This window comes from Elephas maximus, chromosome 8 (genome assembly GCF_024166365.1).
Source record: "Elephas maximus indicus isolate mEleMax1 chromosome 8, mEleMax1 primary haplotype, whole genome shotgun sequence".
In the NCBI taxonomy this organism is placed as follows: Eukaryota; Metazoa; Chordata; class Mammalia; order Proboscidea; family Elephantidae; genus Elephas; species Elephas maximus.
Window position 1 is genome coordinate 60283500 of NC_064826.1, and position 22196 is coordinate 60305695.

General features: G+C 36.3%; 1 protein-coding gene across 4 annotated transcripts in view; it reads left to right on the forward strand.

Annotated features, from left to right (window-relative positions):
• CFAP69 (cilia and flagella associated protein 69) overlaps positions 1-22196 on the forward strand; it is a 72251-nt gene that overhangs the window by 32624 nt on the left and 17431 nt on the right. For all 4 annotated transcript variants that reach the window (XR_007518422.1, XM_049893626.1, XM_049893627.1 and 1 more), the window contains exons 10-16: positions 399-447; positions 544-665; positions 3959-4175; positions 6165-6329; positions 10339-10457; positions 12030-12148; positions 15811-15892. Coding sequence is in view for 3 of the 4 variants with exons in the window: in XM_049893626.1 (XP_049749583.1) it covers positions 399-447; positions 544-665; positions 3959-4175; positions 6165-6329; positions 10339-10457; positions 12030-12148; positions 15811-15892 (873 nt within the window). In the remaining variant the exon portion in view is untranslated. The remainder of the gene's footprint in view (positions 1-398; positions 448-543; positions 666-3958; positions 4176-6164; positions 6330-10338; positions 10458-12029; positions 12149-15810; positions 15893-22196) is intronic.

Sequence of the window (22196 nt, forward strand, 5' to 3'; positions counted from 1 at the left end):
GTGGCGTGTTTAAGAACAAATGCAGTTGAAAATAATGGCTGGATTTTTCTCCCTTATTGTGTCACTTGAAGGCATAGCAAATGGATTATATATGTAGGCTTAATACATTCTGATGTTTTACCAAATTTTAAACAGTACTTTGTAAAATAGTCTGAGAATAATGTAAATTATTTCTTAAAACCTACAGAAGTTAAAAATTAAATAAATTACAAATTTACCTGGCTATATGCTTTATTTCCTTGCTTTCCTCTCTTATTATTATTTGTGCTTTATGAATTAAAAATGACAATACTCGTATCTGGTAAGGATACTTAAATTTTAGGCAAATATAAGGCATCTGTATCTTAATTTCCACTAAATTAATTGATTCTTCTGCTTGTTTTGTGTATTTATATTAGGAAAGTGGCTTTACCCAAGATTTAATACTGTTTGCAACCTTTAATGAAGGTAAGAACCATAATCAGTTTAACTTCTTGTAATTACCTTAGTGAACCTTGAACATCATTTTAACTTTCATTTTGCTGTGTATTTTTTTCCCCACAGTTAAAAGTCAAAATCCTTTGGTAAAAGGACTTAAGCTTACTAATTCCTATGAGGATTTTGAGTTGAAGAAATTGCTACTCAACATAATTGTGATTTTATGTAAAGATTTATCTACTATACAGGTAAAGAGTAGTCAAAATGGAAAAATAAATGAAAATCATCTCACTTTATAGTAGTATAACTTCCTTTAAATTATGGCTGCAGTTCTTTCATCCACCCAAATCTTGCCATAGAAAGTAAACTCTTACTGGCTTAAATTTTAGCTTTTAAAATTTTAATTTGTTTATCTGTTAATGAACAGTGAAGTTACCTAAATTTAAACCAGATAAACCAAAGAAAAACTAGACAGCCTAAAAAGTTTGTTAATATATTTAGATCTCCTGAGTAACGGAACATAAAATTAAAGAAGTTCCATACAGGCCCATCCAGCCTAATATTCTCCCTCTGACCATAGTAACAGTGCTTAAAAGAGTTTCAGGACTTAAAAGAAATTTGACGTAACACAGCATGTAACTAAACTAATGGAATTGATAGTAATATGTTTTTCTATTACTTTACAAAGCCTTCATCTCAACCTCACAACAGCTCTGTGAGCAAAGCAGAGGTGTTATAATCATTCTTTTACAGGAGGAATTGATCTCAAAAGGGTAGATGATTTTGCCACACTGTGGTAAGCCAGGAGTGAAGTTCAGTTCCGGGAAGAGTCCTAAAACTCTTTCAAGCACGGAGGGGTAATCGTGAAAAAGAAGTCTGAATTCATGCTACACAGTATCATTAATGATAATATAAAGGTGGTACGTATAGTGGTTAAGGCTTATAGTCGGGCAGAATCCCAGTGCTGTCACTTTCTAGCTATGTGGTCTTGAATAGGTTTAGTTTCTCTGCACTTCCCCATCTTCAAAATGGGGATAATACCTACCTCATGGGATTATTGTGAGGACTCAGTGAACTCAGCATTTTCTTGGTATTGCCACCAGACATTTTTTAAAATGTTCAGAAAAAGAAAAATTGTCTTTACAGTTATTGTTAGCTGTCTAGTCAGTCTTTGATTCATGGTGACCCCATGTGTTACAGAGTAAAACTGCACCCATATGGTTTTCTTAGCTGTAATCTTTATGGAAGCAGATCAGAAGCAGATTGCCAGTCCTTTTCTTCTGCCAAGCCATTGTGAGGGCCTGAACTGCCAATCTGTAGCTTACGACGATTATTTATACCAGAAAAACGCTCAGTGAGACGGACTGACACAATAGCCACAACAATGGACTCAAACATACCAATGATCGTGAAGATGGTGCAGGACAGGGCAACATGTTGTTCTGTTATACACAAGGTCACCGTGAGTCTGAGCTGACTTGACAGTGAACTAACAATCACAACGTATAATTTAAACATATTTTCTGAAATGCCAAATAATTATTCAACAAAATATGGTTTGTTATTAGAGTTGGGTATTATATAACCATTAAAATGCTAGCTATAAAAAATATAATTTACATTACAGTTGATAAACCAATTTTAGTTGATTGGATAGCATTGTATAGACAACAGAGTCAAATGGACAAAGATAATGGTAAGCTTCCTAAAGCACTTTGAGAACAGTGGAAATCAACTTTTTTGTTATGCCATATACTTGTGATGCAGTAATAGTGGTGATAATAATAAATGTGTGTACTGTCCTTTACAGTTCACAGAGTATTTAAAAAACATTATCCACTTAGTTCTCACAATAATGCTAGAATTAGTTGTTATTCTTATTTCTGTTTTACAAGATAGGAAATTAAGGCTGAGAGAGGTCAAATAATTTGCCTCCAACCAGCACTGGCTAGGGCTTTAAGGTGGATATTCTCAACTGAAGCAACCTTGCCCACTGAAAGCAAAGAGAATTTGAAGCCCTTACTGGTGAAGATCAAAGACTATCTAGCCTTATTATGGGTTACTCTTCAACATAAAGAAAACAAAAATCCTCACAACTGGACCAATAAGCAACGTCATGATAAATGGAACAAAGATTAAAGTTGTCAAGGATTTCATTTTACTTGGATCCACAGTCAACACCCATGGAAGCAGCAGTCAGGAAATCAAAAGATGCATCGCATTGGGCAAATCTGCTGCAAAAGACTTCTTTAAAGTGTTAAAAAGCAAAGATGTCACTTTGAGGAGTAAGGTGCACCTGAGCTAATCCATGACATTTTCAGTCACCTCATATGCATGTGAAAGCTAGACAGTGGATCAGGAAGACTGAAGAAGATTTGATGCCTTTGAATTATGGTGTTGATGAAGAATGTTGAATATCCCATGGGCTGCCAGAAGAACGAACAAGTCTGTTTTGGAAGAAGTATAGCCAGAATGCTCCTCAGAAGCAAGGATGGCAAGAGTTTGTCTCACATACTTTGGATGTGTTATCAGGTTATCAGGAGGGATCAGTCCCTGGAGAAAGACATTATGTTTGGTAAAGTGAGCGTGAGCAAAAAAGAGGAAGACCCTCAGAGTGATAGATTGACACAGTAGCTGCAACAGTGGGCTCAAACATAGCAATGATTGTGAGGATTGTGCAGGACAAGGCAGTGTTTTGTTCTGTTGTGCATAGGGTTGCCATGAGTCAGAACCAACTTGATGACACCTAACAATAACAACATTCTCAACTCTAAATCTTGTGTTCTTTCCGTGTGGGCTAATAGAGAATTTGGAAAGAATTCATAGATGTTATTGTGAAAAAGCCTTTATAAAATAATCCCAAATTTTAAAAATTGAATAGAAAATAGCATAAATACTTGGAAGCCATAAATAAGTAATGACCAAAATCGGCAATAATATTAACTCTTTGTCATAATAGGTGTTATTTTTATTTGTTTTAGTTATATCGAGATGATGGCTTCAATACCGCTCTAAAACATTGGGCATGTAATGAAACGTGGCTGTAATCTGATGTTCATTTGATGGAATGTTTGTATGAGCTTTGTTGTGTATGGTTGAAAATAAGCCATAGTCATACTTTAGAAAAAAATTGTTTTTATGGTACAGAAATTAGTTTGTTAACTTTTACTTTTTAAAAAGGGAGGAAGGGGGAAAATGGCAGAAGTTTATTTGCCCCCAAATTTTCTACTCCTGTGGTTTTATCATAAATAATAGTTTTTTTTTTAATTGTATAGAGGAGCAGCATAGACAGCAAAATTAATACTTACATTATTGCCTTCTAGACAGTGCATAGCCCAAGAAAGAAGATCATAACCAGCTGTTATAATTTTTACATTTAGTTTATTTTGTTTTTGGTATCTGTCATAGGCTGGGGATATTTAGGGAGGAAATACTTTTAAATTATCATCAATAAAACATGAAACTGGAAACCTTTAATTTTCTTGGATTAAATAAATGGTTTTCATTTTATTTTTACCAAGTATTATTTTCTTTCTCTTAGCTATTAGTTCACGGCAAAGTTATCTTGGCTTTGTTCACCTATGTCAAAAACCCTGAGAAGCAGAAAATCATCGAATGGTCGTCAGCACAGCGTGAAGAATTACAGCTGCATGCAATTGCCACGTTGTCGTCAGTAGCCCCTTTGTTAATAGAAGAGTATATGTTGTACCAGGGAAACGCTCGCGTTCTTGCATTTCTAGAATGGTGTGAGAGCGAAGGTGAGTGGCCCTTCCAGATCTTTGTGAAAAGAGAACAGTTCGGCAACTTACAGGTAAAATATAACATTGGTTTACTGTTGCAAGAATCTTTATAATTCCTGTTGAAATTCCAGTCTACATACTTCAGCTGAGCTCTCAGTATATGCATAGAAAAAGCAATAAAATTAATTAAAGCAAAGAGAAAATTGTGATGTCTGTTTCCCCAAGATTTTAGTGTATTTTGTTCTTAAGTTTTAAGGAAAAAGCAGTGAGATTTCATATAAAGTCAGACATTAGTAAATGTCAAAACCGTAATTATAGTTAATGCAAATAAATAAAATAGATAACATACCTCACTAAAAGAAATTATACATATAATTTGATTGAAATTTTTATATTATTGAAATGTACAAAGTCCTGGGATTATTTTCATTCATTCATTCAACAAATATTTAGTAAATGCCTACTAGGTATCAGGTACTGTTTTTATGTGCTGGAGATAAATTAATGTTCAAAATTTTAAAAAATAGACATTTTTAGTCACTACGTAATGAGAGCAGTATTTTGAATTTTATGTTTTTAACTTCAAACATAACTTCTGAAAGAACCTCTTAAAGAATTAATATTAATGCCCTATTATTGAGACGTATCATAAACCTATGGTAATTAAAATTACGTGGTATTGGGCCAGGAATAAACCAAAACAATGACACATATGGGAAATTGGCATTTGCCAGATATGATACTGCCAGTCAGTGGAAGAAGGATCATACTGGAGCAATTGACCTTCCGTGTGAAAAAATAAAAATTAGACCCTATACCTTGTTAAAAAAAAAAATCAATTGCAAAATGAATTAAATACGTAAATATGAAATGCTCAACTGTATAACTCATAGAGGAAAACTTGGGAAAATATCTTTATGATATCAGGGTAGGAAAAAATTTTCTTTAAAAAGACTTAAGAATTTAAGCAATAAAAGAAAAGATTGATGCATTTAACTACTGTAAAATATGGCTGCTAACCAAAAGGTCAGCAGCTTGAATCCACCAGGCACTTCTTGGAAACTCTATGGGGCAGTTCTGCTCTATCCTGTAGTGTCCTATGAGTCGGAATCGACTCGACAGCAGCGGGTTTTTGGTATATGACAAAAGCTGAATAAAGTATCAGTCTATAAATTGAAAGAGGACATTTACTACCCCTGTGATTGATAAAGAACTAGAATCCAGGTTCGTAAAGTACTCCTACAATATCAACAAGAAAATAACAACTCATTAGAGAAGCAGACAAAGGATATGGACTGCTTATCACAGAAAAAAACTCAAATTTAAAAAAAAACCATGAAAAGACACTAAACCCCATTGGTAATCAGGGAGATGCTAACAAGGAACTACCATTTCACATTTAAGATTGGCAAAAATTAGTCTTAAACATTGTCTCCCTATAACCACTTTGGTAAACAATTTGGCAGCTTCTAGTTAAGTTCAATATGGTATACTCTATATGAATCTGGTGTCGTGTGAAGAAGCTCTTCTCCATGGAAGTAAGAAGACATGAGCCAGAATGTTCATTGTAGCACAATTTGTATTAGTGCTAAACAGATAAACTGACTTATAAAATCAGTGCTGAAAACATTCTAAAAACCAGCATTCTAGGGGATGCCATGAGTCAGGGTTGACTTGATGGCAACAGGTGTGTGGTGTGCGTATATGTAGAGTGATCTAGAGCTACTTGAGACAATGTGAATAATTTTTAAAATAAAGTTGAGTAACAGAAGCAAGTTATAAAAGATACATACAATCTGATACATTCGTGTAAAATTTTAAAGCAGGTTGTTCTGGAATCAGGAGGAAGGAGAATGGATAATATTTTATTTCTCTTACTAAACATTAAATTTTAGTATCTGTTTAGTCTTATGAATATATGTCTGATATATTCTGTTTTCTGTTTATTTGAAATGTTTAGATTTTAAATTTCTTGATGTAAAGTCATTTATTAATTTTTCCTCACAGATCCCTTCTTGAGCCAGGGTAACAGTTTTCATGGTACAGGTGGCCGTGGCAACAAGTTTGCCCAGATGCGATACAGTTTAAGACTCCTGAGAGCCATGGTCTACGTTGAAGAGGAGATTATAAACAAGGATCTTTGTGAAAAGGGTACAATTCAGCAACTTATAGGTAAAATATAACCTGTTAGTTTACTGATGAAAGTAGAATATTTATAATTTGTTCTGCATTTTTTGTCCTTGCAGCTGAGAAACTCGTGTTTCCTTGATTTGTATTTCATATTGTTACTATAAACCAGATTGTCTTTTTTACTAAGACTTCATAATCACTAATCCTTTAAACATTTGTTTCCTCAATTAAGGAACTATTTCATTTAGGACTACCTTTTTTTTTTTTAATTGGCTATTGTTATGTTTTACTCTTTTATTAATAAACCCATTGCCATCGAGTTGATTCCAACTCATAGCAACCCTATAGGACAGAGTAAAACTGCCCCTTAGAGTTTCTAAGGAGCAGCTGGTAGATTCGAACTACTGGCCTTTTGCTTAGCAACCAAACTCTTAACCGCTGTGCCACAGGGCCTCTTTTAGTAATAAGATCACCACTTTTAGATTAGTCCAAAGTACTAATGGACCACATCTACCACGGCCTCTGCCAGACTGAGTCCAGTACAACTAGATGGTGCCCAGCTACCACCACTGGCTGCTCTGACAGGGATCACAATAGAAGGTCCTAGACAGAGCTGGAGAAAATGTAGAACAAAATTCTAACTCAAAAAAAAAAAGACCAGACTTACTGGCCTGACAGAGACTAAAGAAACCCCAACAGTATGGCTCCGGACACTCTTTCAGCTCAGTAATGAAGTCACCCCTGAGGTTTACCCTTCAGCCAAAGATTAGACAGGCACATAAAACAAAACAAGACTAAAGGGGCACACCAGCCCAGGGGCAAGGACTAGAAGGCAGGAGGGGACAGGAAAGCTGGTAATAGAGAACCCAGAGTTGAGAAGGGAGAGTGTTGACATGTTGTGAGGTTGTTAACCAATGTCAGAAAACAATGTGTACTAGTTGTTTAATGAGAAACTAGTATGTTCTGTAAACCTTCATCTAAAGTACAATAAAAATAAAAATCATGTTTCCTTTTTTAAAAAAAAGATGGCTTTTAGTGAAGCTTTTTTGGAGCAATTTTAAAAGAGGATAACATTTTATTTTCCAATGCATCTGACATACCAGAACACTGGTATGCTGGTATGTACAGGAACACACTTAAGAGTTTCTTTTCTGATATAAAATATCAGAATATCCCTGATTTTCAACTTAGAATCAGTTATTCTAAGTTATTTTATCCCCCAAATACATACATATTCAAAAAACAAACAAACCCCTTGCTGCTGAATCAATTCCAACTCACAGTGTCCCTGTAGGACAGAGTAGAACTGCTCCATAGGGCTTCCAAGGAGCAACTGGTGGATTCGAACTGCTGACCTTTTAGTTAACAGCTGAGCTCCTAACCACTGTATCACCAGGGCTTCCACATACATATTAGCCCACTATAAAGTTCAGTACCACTAAACAAAATCTACATTCCCTTTTGTTAATTAAAAAAAAAAAAAAAAAAAGTGTATAGTTCCTCAGCTCTCACCCTTCCTGACTTTGAAAGGTAAGAATGATTTCAGTCACATTAATATTCACAGATGACCTTATGAATAAATGGTTGCCTTTGTGGTATTAATTGCTTGGTGTCAAGTACAGGTGCCTATTTAAAGACTCTTCCACCTCTTAAGTCAAAATGCCTACTCTTACATTATTAGTGCCTTCCATTAATAACACTAATGGACAAAAAGAGGATACTGAAATGAGATCTAGGCAAAAACATTCACCATCTTGATAAGTTTACTTAGGATGACCAAACCTGGAAGTAGATTTTATCACTTCCATGAATCCATAGAACTCAGTCTTAAGGCCCAGACTAACTGAAGGAAGTCTAGGAAATATAATTTTCCGTGTGTTCAGAAAGAAGTCTTAACCTTATCTGAGCTGGGGAGTGGAGCAGAAAAGAGGGAAGACAGCAAGCAAAGGTTCTTCTCTGCTTATGACCTTTTCCCCTTAACTTTAAATAAGCTGATCTTTATCATGTGTTTTTTTTTTTTTAAGGCAAGGGTCCTGTCTTATTTAATCTAACAGTAGACTTTATAGTAGTAATGGACTCAACAAATAGTAATTGCATTATAAATGTAAATGTTTATATACCTTCTGTCTAGCCACTGGGGTTACAAAGATGTATAGAGCAGGGCGCTGTGAGCCTTGCCCTTGGTGTGAATTAAAAAAAAGATGTACGTCATAGAAACATAGCATGTATTACCTTGCACCATCAGCTAGGCACCTGATGACTAGTATGCAGAGTAGGTAACACAGAAACTAAGAGGCTTGGGTTAATTTTGAAGGCTGGGCAGTCATAGTAGGAGCCTTTATTGAGTTGAGGTCTGAGGATAAGAGTAGTTTCCAGAGAGAAAAGAAATGGCCTTTCGAGCCAGGAGGACAGCAAGAGCAGAGATGTGGTACTGAAATATATGTGGGACAATGTGTTCAGAGCTGGCTTAACTAGAGTCAAAGTTTTATGCAGATAAATAATGTGAGATAAGGTCAACTGTATAGTCAGAAGCCAAGCTGGAAAGAGTTTGGAATGCCAGACAACAGAGTTCGAGCTTCCTAGTCTTTGGGTATAGGGAGCCATTAAAGGTTTTGATCAGGAAAACTATGTATACAATGCTCTATTCTAGGAAGATAATCTGAGAGAAATATATAGAATGATAAGAATAAAACAAATAGAGGGAAAGGCAGGGAGTTAAACGGTAATGAAGTATAAAGAAAATAATTCAGTAATAACATAATGTGTTTTGAGTAGCAGGGAAAGTTACATGCCTATTCCCAGGCAGGAAGGAGAATGAGATATTCCAGAAAGGAGAAGCAAACCTATGGCCAGCCAGGTTGGATTTCTAGTAGATTCTCCTGATAAAGGAACATAGATTCCTCCTTCTATGGCATGCCCCTGCACTGGGCCTCCAGCAGCCTCAGCAAGTCTCCCTAGGGTCTGATTGCCCAGTTGTAATTCATTCTAACAGGTCCAAGAATAGTCCCTGGCAGGCCAGCTGTGGAGACAGGGTGTCATTTCCATGACCCTTTTTTCTACTTTGGAACATAGCTCTGTACCTCCATGCTAATGACAATAACTCTTACCAGAGGAAAAACGACTTTTGTTCCTCATTTAAAGCTCAAAGGAAAATTCACTTTTTAGGTGAAGTTTTATTGTGAATATTATTCCATCAGTAAGTAACAAGCTGTTTTCAAGTCCATTTTCATTTTGATTAGAAGTAAGGGAGGGATTTTAAAGGACAGGGAGATACTGCTATCTAAAGACACCTGCAGACAGACATTAGGAAAGGATGCAGAAAGAACAGGAGTAGAAAACACACATAGGGAGGTGTTCCACCTTTGTTTAAAAATGTTAACTGTGAGAAGAAGAAAAGCACGTTGCGGTCCAGCATTTTGGTTATGTATTTCCAAAATCTGTCGTCTCTGCCTCATGAATCTGCTGATTTCTAAACAAAGCTTTGTTGCTAGGGCAAAGTATCCGGTTGTTAAAGCATCTTTTAATGACATCCCATTAATTAATTCTGTACTGTATATATGGGGCTACTGATTGTATTGAGAGCTCCAAGAATCCATCCTTCTCCCCACAGCTTCTAAATAAATATGCAGTGAAAATACCACCTTTTAAACGGTTCTTAGTTTAGTTTAGCTTAATTAGTAAAGAATGTCTGCCTTGAGCGTTGTGCTCCTTAAAAGAACTATCTATATGGGATCAAATTTACAATATCAACTCAAAAGGTTAGATAGGAAGCTTAGGGGACAGTGAGTTTTTGCCAGTGGGGGAGCAACAATTCCGAAAAGGAGGGTGAGAATGGTCGCACGTCTTGAAGAATGTAATCAGTGTCACTGAATTGTACAGGTTATTGAATTGGTGTATGTTTTGAGGTGTGTATTTTCAGCAACAGTAAAAGAGAGAGAAAATAGTTCGTACAGCTAAGGAAATTTTATTAGAAAGGATTTTCAAACAGTAATTGATAAAATAAAAATACAGTGTCCAACAACTTTATATTCTTTATACTTTTTCATACCAGGAATCTTTAAAAGTACAATAAACAAGCCTAATGAAAAGGAAGAGTCTATCGTTTTGGAAATTCAGTCTGATATATTACTTACCTTATCTGGCCTTTGTGAACATCACATTCATGGGAAGGTATGTATGCCTGTGAATCAACGTTTTGTTCAGATCTCCCAATCACCTAACACTCTGAATATTTTCTTAGTGATTGCTAATGTTTTCTTTATTCTTATAAAAAATTAATTTAATAGTCTTTCTTTATAATTGGAGTATAATTACATTAAAGTAAAATGTGCATATCTTAAGTATGTAGTTCAATGAGTTTTGACAAATGTATAACCCATTTTTTAAATTTTTACTGGGTTTGTACACCCGTTTAAATAATACCCCAAACAAAAGATAGAATATCGCCATCACCCTATATATACAGTTCCGTATACCACTTACCAGCCATCCCCCCATCTCCAGGCAACCACTTTTCTAATTTCTATCCCTTTATTCTTTAACTTTTTATGAACAGAGCCACACAGTATTTATTTTGTGTTTGTTTCTGTCATCCAGCATCAAGTTTCTGAAATAGATCCATGTTGCTGAATGTACCAATAGTTCATTTCATTTGATTGCTGAATAGTTTTCCATAGTATGAATATACCAAAATGTATTTATACATTCTCCCATTGATGGACATTGAGTGTTTCCATTTGGGGCTATTGTGAATAAAGCTTCAGTGCACATTTTTTCACTGTCTTTTTGTGGACATATGCTCCATTTCTCTTGGGTAAATACCTAGGAGTAGAATTGCCAGGTCGTAAGGTAGGTATATGTTTAACTTTTTAAGACACTTTTCCAAACAGTTTTCCAAAGTGAGATGAACGATTATAAATTTTTTTTTATTTGAATTGGGTTCATATCTAGCACTAAAAATTCAAACAAGAGCTTAATAGCCTCTGATCTTTTTTAACTCCTTAACAAATTCTGAGTCTCAGAGATTGATAACAATAGCAAGAGAAGAAATTGGAAAGATAAAAATAAAAAATATGATGGTTCCAATGAAGATATTTTGGGGGAAGGCACAGGAATGGTGATTCCATACTTTGCTCCAAGCTTTGATACAAGTTCTCCTTATATTACACCACCCTGTACTTTTACTCTTCTAGAAAAATAATCATAATCTTGTTTACTGAGCCCCAGAACTAAACATCGAGGCAGTGGGAATGATAATTGGTAAAGGAAAAATAAAAACTGGTTATAACTTCATATAAGTTATAAAAGTTTTTAACTACTATTTGTGTATTTATTTCTCTCTTGGGAGCATTAGAAAATATTCCATGATAGGATTTTAGCCTCTGAAATCAGTTGTTGCTGCCTGATATTCATCTGACATGCTGCTGGACTACATCTATTATAATGTGAAAGACAATCATGCGGCAGGTCTTATAGTTGATTTTTTAAAAAAGAATAAAAACAAGAAATGTAAAAGGACATTAATTGTTGATTGACTCTCTCTCCTAAAATGATTAGCCTTACAGTAATTTTTCTTAAATTCCTGAAAACAAGTTCAAAAAATTTTTGTATTAAAAACTGTTTCCCTCATAGTGTTGTTATATTTTTCTGGTAGAAAAACAGTTTTAGGGGACAGAATGAGAGGCAAAGGAAGGGACTATTTATTTATTTCAAGAAATAATTTTAAATAAACTTCTTAAACAGGAAATTTTTGGAACTGAAGGAGTAGATATAATTCTTCATGTAATGAAAACAGACCCCAAGAAGTTACAGAGTGGATTAGGCTATAATGTACTTCTTTTTAGTACATTGGACAGCATCTGGTGAGTATTACTGTAACCAAGTTAGATAGAACCTTATAGAGGTATAAGAAAATTACCTCTATAGCTATGTATGCCAATTTTCATTATTCAAACTATGCCAAGAAGATAGCTCTTTCTATGTCTTTTTTTTGGATAGTCCAAAAATGACACTAATGTCCTTTGGAAAGTAATCTTGTCTATCACTCAAATTCAAAACCATTCTTGTATCTAAACTTAAATTTTTATTTTCATGCTTTGACCCCATTCTGCTTTGGCCTGGTCTAGGGTAAACACAAGCATCCACTATTACTGATACAGTATTTTTGTTTGTATTTGAAGACTGCTGAATTCCTCATTCTTCTCTTCAAAGAGTTGTAAACATATTGATTAGGTATTTTCTAATCAATATTATATCCTAAACTTTTTAGCATTCCTAAGGGCAGAAATACTGCTTTTCTTAAGCGTTAATTTAACAAATTTTTGTCTCGAGGAGAAAATTAATTGATTTTCTGATACTATTAAAAGCCAACACATTTCCTTTGTTCTCTCTGCTTGGAATTTATGAGAACTGCTCTTGTAATCAGGCAGTCTGATTAATATTACTTTCCGTGAGATCAAGTAACTAAATTTACCTACTGCACGTTCTTTGTTTATACAGAGAGTTGACTTACTCAACTCTTACCCAAATATACACAGACAACTGGGGAAACCAGCACAACTTGTACAAGGCAAGGTCATGGAAGCTTTAAACTCCTGAGGGACCAAATTGCTGGGCAGAGGGCTATGGGGACCATGGTCTTGGGAAACATCTAGTTCAATAGGCATACCATAGTTTATAAAGAAATTGTTCTACATTCTACTTTGGTAAGTAGTGTCTGGGGTCTTAAAAGCCTGTGAGCAACCATCTAAGATACTTTGCTGGTCTCACCCTTTTGGCAGCAAGGGAGAATAAAGAATACTAAAGACACAAAGGAAAGATTAGTCCAAAGGACTAATGGACCACAACTACCACAGCCTCCACCAGACTGAGTCCAGTACAACTAGATGGTGCCTAGCTACCACCACTGACTGCTCTGACAGGGATCACAATAGAGGGTCCCAGAGAGAGCTGGAGAAAAATGTAGAACAAAATTCTAATTCACAAAAAAAGACCAGACTTACTGGCCTGAAAGAGATTGGAGAAACTCCAAGAGTATGGCCCCTGGACCGCCTTTTAGCTCAGGAATGAAGTCACTCCTGAGGTTCACCCTTCAGCCAAAGATTAGACAGGCACATAAAACAAAACGAGACCAAAGGGGCACACCAGCCCTGTGGCAGGGACTAGAAGGCAGGAGGGGACAGGAAAACTGGTAATAGGAAATCCAAGGTTGTGAAGGGAGAGTGTTGACATGTTGTGGGGCTGTTAACCAATGTCATAAAGCAATGTGTTTACTAACTGTTAAAATAAATAAATATATATAGACAATCAGGCTAATCAGCTATCTAGTTTGTTACTATAGAGAAGAGATGATATCTGGTCTTTTTAAAGTTTCAAGAGTAAACTCTTACTGGCCAAAGCATAAAAAATTGAGAGATGAGTATTGATGAATGCTATCCTTGCTGTCTAGCAATATATTAGATCCAGAGGTAGCTGCAGAAGATGTCTTGATATTTCCTAATCCCTTCTTTATCTAATGCATCACAGTCGTACTAAGAAATATTATTAGATTAATGGTTTTATTTACATGTGTTTTGTTATACACAACTTCACATCCCAATGGGTAAGAGATTAGGTAGAAGTAGCAAATAAATAAATGAAGCCTAAGTCATTGTGTGTCTGTTGTACTAGAAACAAGTCCATAGCTTTATAGCATTCCAACTTGAGGACAGGCAATATCTTTAAGAGACCCGTGCTCCTGTTGCTGATTTGCTTACAAATATATAATATCCTAGGGCATTCAGAAATACTATTAGCAGCATTAAAAATAACTCTGTCCAAAATGTAACTCTTCATCTTTTTTGGAGCCTAGTAAATGCGTAATTATTTTCCTGGCACTATTAAGTATAATTAGTCCAGGTTTATCACTTACATCCTTATAGTTGATGTGTTTTTTTAAATGCATTTTCCCAATTTTTTGTCTTAGTTTTAATTTTATTGAAATATGATATAGTTTTAATATTGAAATAGTTTTAATTTTTATTGAAATATGATATACATCCAGAAATATTCATTAATTATAAATATATTATCACAAAATACCTTCACAAGCACCATCCTTATCGAGATATCAAAAACAAAAAAAACCAAACCCAGTGCCGTCAAGTCGATTCCGACTCATAGCGACCCTATAGGACAGAGTAGAACTGCCTCACAGAGTTTCCAAGGAGCGCCTGGCGGATTCGAACTGCTGACCCTTTGGTTAGCAGCCGCAGCACTTAACCACTACACCACCAGGGTTTCCCATCAAGATACAGAATATAGTAATACCCAGAAATCCTCCTCATATCCCTATCCTTTTCCTTTTCCCCAAAGGGAACCATTATCTTGATTTCTAATACCATGAATTAGTTTTGCCTGCTTATGAATTAATGAAATCATATAGGATGTATTCTTTTGTCTTAACTTCTATCACTCCATCTTATGAGATTCTTCCAAACGTGTTCAGTATAGCAGTATTTTGTTAATTTTAATCACCGTGTAGTATTCCACAGTTTATCCTCTCTACTATTTATGAACATTTGGAAGAGGAGCTGTTCCATGACTCCAGGTTTTTGGTGGCTGCTGGCAATCCTTGGCATTCCTTTACTGCTTATAGATGTATCTGCTTCCTTCATTACATGGCATTTGTCTTCTCCTTGTGTATGCCTCCCTTTTTATAAGACAGCACTCAGAAGTAATTAGGACCCCCCCCCCCACTCCAGAATAATATGGTTAACTGATAATATCTGCAAAGAAAAACGCTATTTCCCCAAACGAGGTCACATTCACAGGTATAGGGATTAAGTCTTCAACATTTCTTTTTGGAAGATACAATTCAGTCCATAACACATCCCAATCCCTAACACCACCACCACCATTATCACTATCATGAGGCAGGAGGCAGAGACAGTAGTCTCTTTTTTCCCAGTGGGAGCCATGTTTAGGGAGAGGAGACAGGCAGTGAACCCCGGCAGGGCTATTTACCACCCTGCCACCACCACCAGCAAGAGCTTGTTTAACCCTCCACGCTGGAAAATAACGTAAGTATCTCAGGCAAGTCCTTCAATCCCTCACTCCACGTGAGCTGCACAGGGGTAAGCAACTGACACTTTTGCAAATAATATCAGCTGCAAACATGCAATGTAATCAAGATTCATCAAATGCTTGAGGCACACCAATATCATGGAAGGAAGACAGTGAACAGATAAGCCTTGAAGAAACAATAGAGAATCAGAGTGGAAATTTTAAAATAATATCATGAGAGATAAGGAGAATAGTGCATGTGTAGGAAAAAAAGGTAATTATGAAAAAGAATTCATTGATATTGGTTTAAAAAGAGTTGAAATTAAAAGTTTCTTCAAAGTTCTATTTTTTTTAAAGTTAAACTATTGGTTACTTAAGAGAATGAAAACGTTCTTTGAAAATATTCTTTTTGATAGAAAGCTCTGCAAATTGAGTTTAACAGTAAATCTTTGTTAATGAATAACTTCCTTTTTTATTTAAGGTGCTGCATTTTGGGATGTTATCCCTCCGAGGATTACTTTCTTGAAAAAGAAGGCATTTTTCTCCTTTTGGATTTACTAGCAGTAAGTACGCTTATAACAACTGTAAGACAAAAGGTATTTTTTATTAATCCTTTACACAATGAATACCACAGAACACTCTTCTATGAATAAAACCAAAAAACCAAACCCACTGCTGTCAAGTCGATTCCAACTCACAGCGACCCCAAAGGGTTTCCAAGGCTGTAAATCTCTATGGAAGCAGGCTGCCACATCTTACTCTTGCAAAGCCGCTGGTGGCTTTGAACCACCAACCTTTTGGTTAGCAGTAGATTGCTTTACCCATGGGGTAAATGTAGCCCAAGTCATGTTTAAGTGTATTGTTTTAAACAGAATACCTCCTGGACATTCATAGTATGCATCAGCATATTGAAGGCTCTGAAAATTCCTCTCGTTAAGAAATCCCTTTTTTTAGATCAATGTTCCCAAACACATTCTAGCAGAGGATTCTTTTTCTTCCCCCCTTTGTACTTTATCAACCTTCTAAGAAGCAGTCAGCGAAATACCAGAACATATCAAAATCCCCAGTCATTTACAAATTAATTCTAGGTTTTCCCTCTGGTATTAAAAGTTAAGAGCCACAGTAGCCGGAAGGACAAAGATAAGCATTTTTTGAGAACCATATATAGTTAGGAGGTAAAGTTAAGAAGTCTAGTATGTCATGGACCATGGTTTTACTGAATGAGCAGAGGTGAGCATACTAAGCCTGTCAGTAAAGATTGTTGCCATCTAACAGCTGAGAATAATGTCAAAGACCCTCATTGATCTTTCAAGTAATCCCTACTAGCCTCAATTCTAAGTGGGGTCCATAGTCAAGATGATGTGGGAGGAAAAATTTAATTTTGTGTCAGTAACATTTTGGAAGATTCTCACACAGAGTTCTAGCCATGTCGCTGCCTGTGACTGCTACCATCATTGATTTTATTAACAGAATAACAAATAACAAACATACTTCGATTTAGCAGATGTACAGAAGTTGTTTGTGTCCCTTCACTTCCTGAAAGAAAATTAGTTCTAGAGATAAGAGAGCAAACACTAATACAAAACACCACATATAAAAAATAAGTGAATAATAATGATAATAATCCATCTTGATAAACAGGAATGAATCATAACCAGAAACCCTTGGAAAGTTTAGAAAATTGAACATAATACAAGGGGATGTATGTCTAGCGCTGCCAATGTAGGACTAGATGGTGTGGCTTACAATGTTTCTCTGACTAGGGTATAGCTATACCCAGAGCCATGTGGTGATGTGTCAGGGAATTCCCAAAGTCACAAAATTAACCTGGCACATCTTGGCTGGAACATCCCTTTTAGTTAAAGATTTGGAAGTGAGGTGTTATATTAAACATAGAAAAATTAAATAATGTAAAATTTACACTAAGGTTTAAGACTGGATAGAAGGCCTCAAAGGCATTTCCCACTTGTTCACTGTCCTTTGCCTTTAGTGTTTCTTTGATGGAAAGGTATGAAAACAACTGGGAGGAGAGGCCAAATAGCAGAGTGGTTATGAGGATAGGCTGAAGCCAATCTGACTGAGGCCTCCAGAATTTGTTAGCTGTGTAACTTGGGCAAATTATTTAAAAACCATGTCCCTCGGTTTCTCCATCCGTAAAACAGGGATAGTAACAGTATCTACTTCATAGTACTAGTGGGAAGGTTAAGTGTGCAGAATGTGTGTGTGTGTGTGTATTAGAATGATGTCTGATGCATATCATTGCTATATAAGTGTTTGCTGTTATTATGATTATTATTATTAGATTGGCTTAATATGAATTGAACCAGTCAAGTTAATTACAAGTACATTTTAATGAAGTTTTTTTTTTTTTGGCTTTAACAAAGAGAAATTTATTTCTTCAGAGTAAAGTAGGCTAAAAGTCCAAATTCAAGGCATCAGCTCCAGGGGAAGGCTTTCTGTCTCTGTTGGCTCTACAAGAAGGTCCTTGTCCTCAATCTTCGCATGGTTGACAAACTTCTCAGGGGCAGGGACCCCAGGTCCAAAGGACATACTCTGATCCTGGTATTACTTTCTTGGTGGTATGAGGTCCCCAACTCTCTGCTTGCTTCCCTTCCCTTTTATCTCTTGAGAGAGAAAAGGTGGTGCAGACCACACCTCAGGGAAGCTCCCTTTACACTGGATCAGGGAAGTGACCTGAGTAAGGGTGCTGTTACAATCCCACCCTAATCCTCTTTTTTTTTTTTAATAATTTTTATTGTGCTTTAAGTGAAAGTTTACAAATCAAGTCAGTCTGTCACATGTAAGCTTATATACACACCTTACTACATACTCCCATTTACTCTCTCCCTAGTGAGTCAGCCCGCTCCCTTCTTCCAGCCTCTCCTTTCTTGACCCTTTTGCCAGTTTCTAACCCTCTCTACCCTCCCATCTCCCCTCCAGACAGGAGATGCCAATACAGTCTCAAGTGTCTACCTGATATAAGTAGCTCACTCTTCATCAACATCTCTCTCCAGCCCATTCTCCAGTCCCTTCCATGTCTGATGAGTAGTCTTTGGGAATGGTTCCTGTCCTGGGCCAACAGAAGGTTTGGGGACCATGACCGCCAAGATTCTTCTAGTCTCAGTCAGACCATTAAGTCTGGTCTTTTTATGAGAATTTGGGGTCTGCATCCCACTGTTCTCCTGCTCCCTCAGGAGTTCTCTGTTGTGTTCCCTGTCAGGATAGTCATCAGTTGTGGCCAGGCACCATCTAGTTCTTCTGGTCTCAGGATGATGTAAGTCTCTGGTTCCTGTGGCCCTTTCTGTCTCTTGGGCTCATAGTTATCCTGTGACCTTGGTGTTCTTTATTCTCCTTTGATCCAGGTGGGTTGAGACCAATTGATGCATCTTAGATGGCCGCTTGTTAGCATTTAAGACCCCAGACACCGCACTTCTAAGTGGGATGCAGAATGTTATCATAATAGAGTTTATTATGCCAATTGACTTAGAAGTCCCCTTAAGCCATAGTCCCCAAACCCACACCCTTGCTCCGGTGACCTTCGAAGCATTCAGTTTATCCTGGAAACTTCTTTGCTTTTGGTCCAGTCTAGTTGAGCTGACCTTCCCTGTATTGAGTATTGTCCTTCCCTTCACCTAAAGTCGTTCTTATCTACTAACTAATCAGTAAATAACCCTCTCCCACTCTCCCTCTCTCCCCCCTCTCGTAACCGCAAAAGAATGTGTTCTTCTCAGTTTATACTATTTCTCAAGAACTTAAAAAAAAAAAAAAAAATTTTTTTTTTTTTTTATAATAGTGGTCTTATAAAGTATTTGTCCTTTTGCATCTGACTAATTTCACTCAGCATAATGCCTTCCAGGTTCCTCCATGTTATGAAATGTTTGACAGATTCGTCACTGTTCTTTATCAATGCGTAGTATTCCATTGTGTGAATGTACCATAATTTATTTAACCATTCATCTATTGATGGACACCTTGGTTGCTTCCAGCTTTTTGCTGTTGTAAACAGTGATGCAACAAACATGGGTGTACATATATCTGTTTGTGTGAAGGCTCTTATTTCTCTAGGGTATATTCCGAGGAGTGGGATTTCTAGGTTCTATGGTAGTTCTATTTCTAACTTTTTAAGAAAATGCCAGATAGATTTCCAAAGTGGTTATACCATTTTACATTCCCACCAGCAGTGTATAAGAGTTCCAGTCTCTCTGCAGCCTCTCCAACATTTATTATTTTGTGTTTTTTGGATTAATGCCAGCCTTGTTGGAGTGAGATGGAATCTCATCGTAGTTTTAATTTGCATTTCTCTAATGGCTAATGATCGAGAGCATTTTCTCATGTGTCTGTTAGCCGCCTGAATATCTTCTTTAGTGAAGTGCGTGTTCATATCCTTTGCCTACTTTTTGACTGGGTTGTTTGTCTTTTTGTGGTTGAGTTTTGACAGAATCATATAGATTTTAGAGATCAGGTGCTGGTCAGAGATGCCATAGGTGAAAATTTTTTCCCAATCTGCAGGTGGTCTTTTTACTCTTTTGGTGAAGTCTTTAGATGAGCATAGATGTTTGATTTTTAGGAGCTCCCAGTTATCTGGTTTCTCTTCGTCATTTTTGGTAATGTTTTGTATTCTGTTTATGCCTTGTATTAGGGCTCCTAGGGTTGTCCCTATTTTTTCTTCCATGGTCTTTATCGTTTTAGTCTTTATGTTTAGGTCTTTGATCCACTTGGAGTTAGTTTTTGTGCATGGTGTGAGGTATGGGTCCTGTTTCATGTTTTTGCAAATGGATATCCAGTTATGCCAGCACCATTTGTTAAAAAGACTATCTTTTCCCCAATTAACTGACACTGGACCTTTGTCAAATATCAGCTGCCCATACATGGATGGATTTATATCTGGGTTCTCAATTCTGTTCCATTGGTCTATGTGTCTGTTGTTGTACCAATACCAGGCTGTTTTGACTACTGTGGCTGTATAATATGTTCTAAAATCAGGTAGAGTGAGGCCTCCCACTTTCTTCTTCTTTTTCAGTAATGCTTTACTTATCCGGGGCTTCTTTCCCTTCTGTATGAAGTTGGTAATTTGTTTCTCCATCACTTTAAAATATGTCATTGGAATTTGGATCAGAAGTGCATTGTATGTATAGATGGCTTTTGGTAGAATAGACATTTTTACTATGTTAAGTCTTTCTATCCATGAACAGGGTATGTTTTTCCACTTATGTAGGTCCGTTTTAGTTTCTTGCACTAGTACTTTGTAGTTTTCTTTGTATAGGTCTTCTACATCTTTGGTAAGATTTATTCCTAAGTATTTTATCTTCTTGGGGGCTACTGTGAATGGTATTGATTTGGTGATTTCCTCTCCGATGTTCTTTTTGTTGATGTAGAGGAATCCAAGTGATTTTTGTATGTTTATCTTGTAACCTGAGACTCTGCCAAACTCTTCTATTAGTTTCAGTAGTTTTCTGGAGGATTCCTTAGGGTTTTCTGTGTATAAGATCATGTCATCTGCAAATAGAGATAATTTTAATTCTTCCTTGCCAATCCAGATGCCCTTTATTTCTTTGTCTAGCCCAATTGCTCTGGCTAGGACCTCTAGCACAATGTTGAATAAGAGCGGTGATAAAGGGCATCCTTGTCTGGTTCCCGTTCTCAAGGGAAATGCTTTCAGGCTCTCTCTATTTAGAGTGATGTTGGCTGTTGGCTTTGTATACATGCCCTGTATTATGTTGAGGAATTTTCCTTCAATTCCTATTTGGCTGAGAGTTTTTATCATAAATGGGTGTTGGACTTTGTCAAATGCCTTTTCTGCATCAATTGATAAGATCATGTGGTTTTTGTCTTTTGTTTTATTTATATGGTGGATTACATTAATGGTTTTTCTAATATTAAACCAGCCTTGCATACCTGGTATAAATCCCACTTGGTCGTGGTGGATTATTTTTTTGATATGTTGTTGAATTCTATTGGCTAGAATTTTGTTGAGGATTTTTGCATCTATGTTCATGAGGGATATAGGTCTATAATTTTCTTTTTTTGTGATGTCTTTACCTGGTTTTGGTATCAGGGAAATGGTGGCTTCATAGAATGAGTTAGGTAGTATTCCGTCATTTTCTATGCTTTGAAATACCTTTAGTAGGAGTAGTGTTAACTCTTCTCTGAAAGTTTGGTAGAACTCTGCAGTGAAGCCATCGGGCCAGGGCTTTTTTTTTGTTGGAAGTTTTTTGATTACCGTTTCAATCTCTTTTTTTATTATGGGTCTATTTAGTTGTTCTACTTCTGATTGTGTTAGTTTAGGTAGGTAGTGTTTTTCCAGGAATTCATCCATTTCTTCTAGGTTTACAAATTTGTTAGAGTACAATTTTTTGTAATAATCTGATATGATTCTTTTAATTTCAGTTGGGTCTGTTGTGATATGGCCCATCTCATCTCTTATTCAGGTTGTTTGTTTCCTTTCCTGTATTTCTTTAGTCAGTCTGGCCAATGGTTTATCAATTTTGTTAATTTTTTCAAAGAACCAGCTTTTGACTTTGTTAATTCTTTCAATTGTTTTTCTGTTCTCTAATTCATTTAGTTCAGCTCTAATTTTTATTATTTGTTTTCTTCTGGTGCCTGATGGATTCTTTTGTTGCTCGCTTTCTATTTGTTCAAGTTGTAGGGACAGTTCTCTGATTTTGGCTCTTTCTTCTTTTTGTATGTGTGCATTTATCAATATAAATTGACCTCTGAGCACTGCTTTTGCTGTGTCCCAGAGGTTTTGATAGGAAGTGTTTTCATTCTCGTTGCATTCTATGAATTTCTTTATTCCCTCCTTTATGTCTTCCATAACCCAGTCTTTTTTGAGCAGGGTATTGTTCAGTTTCCAAGTATTTGATTTCT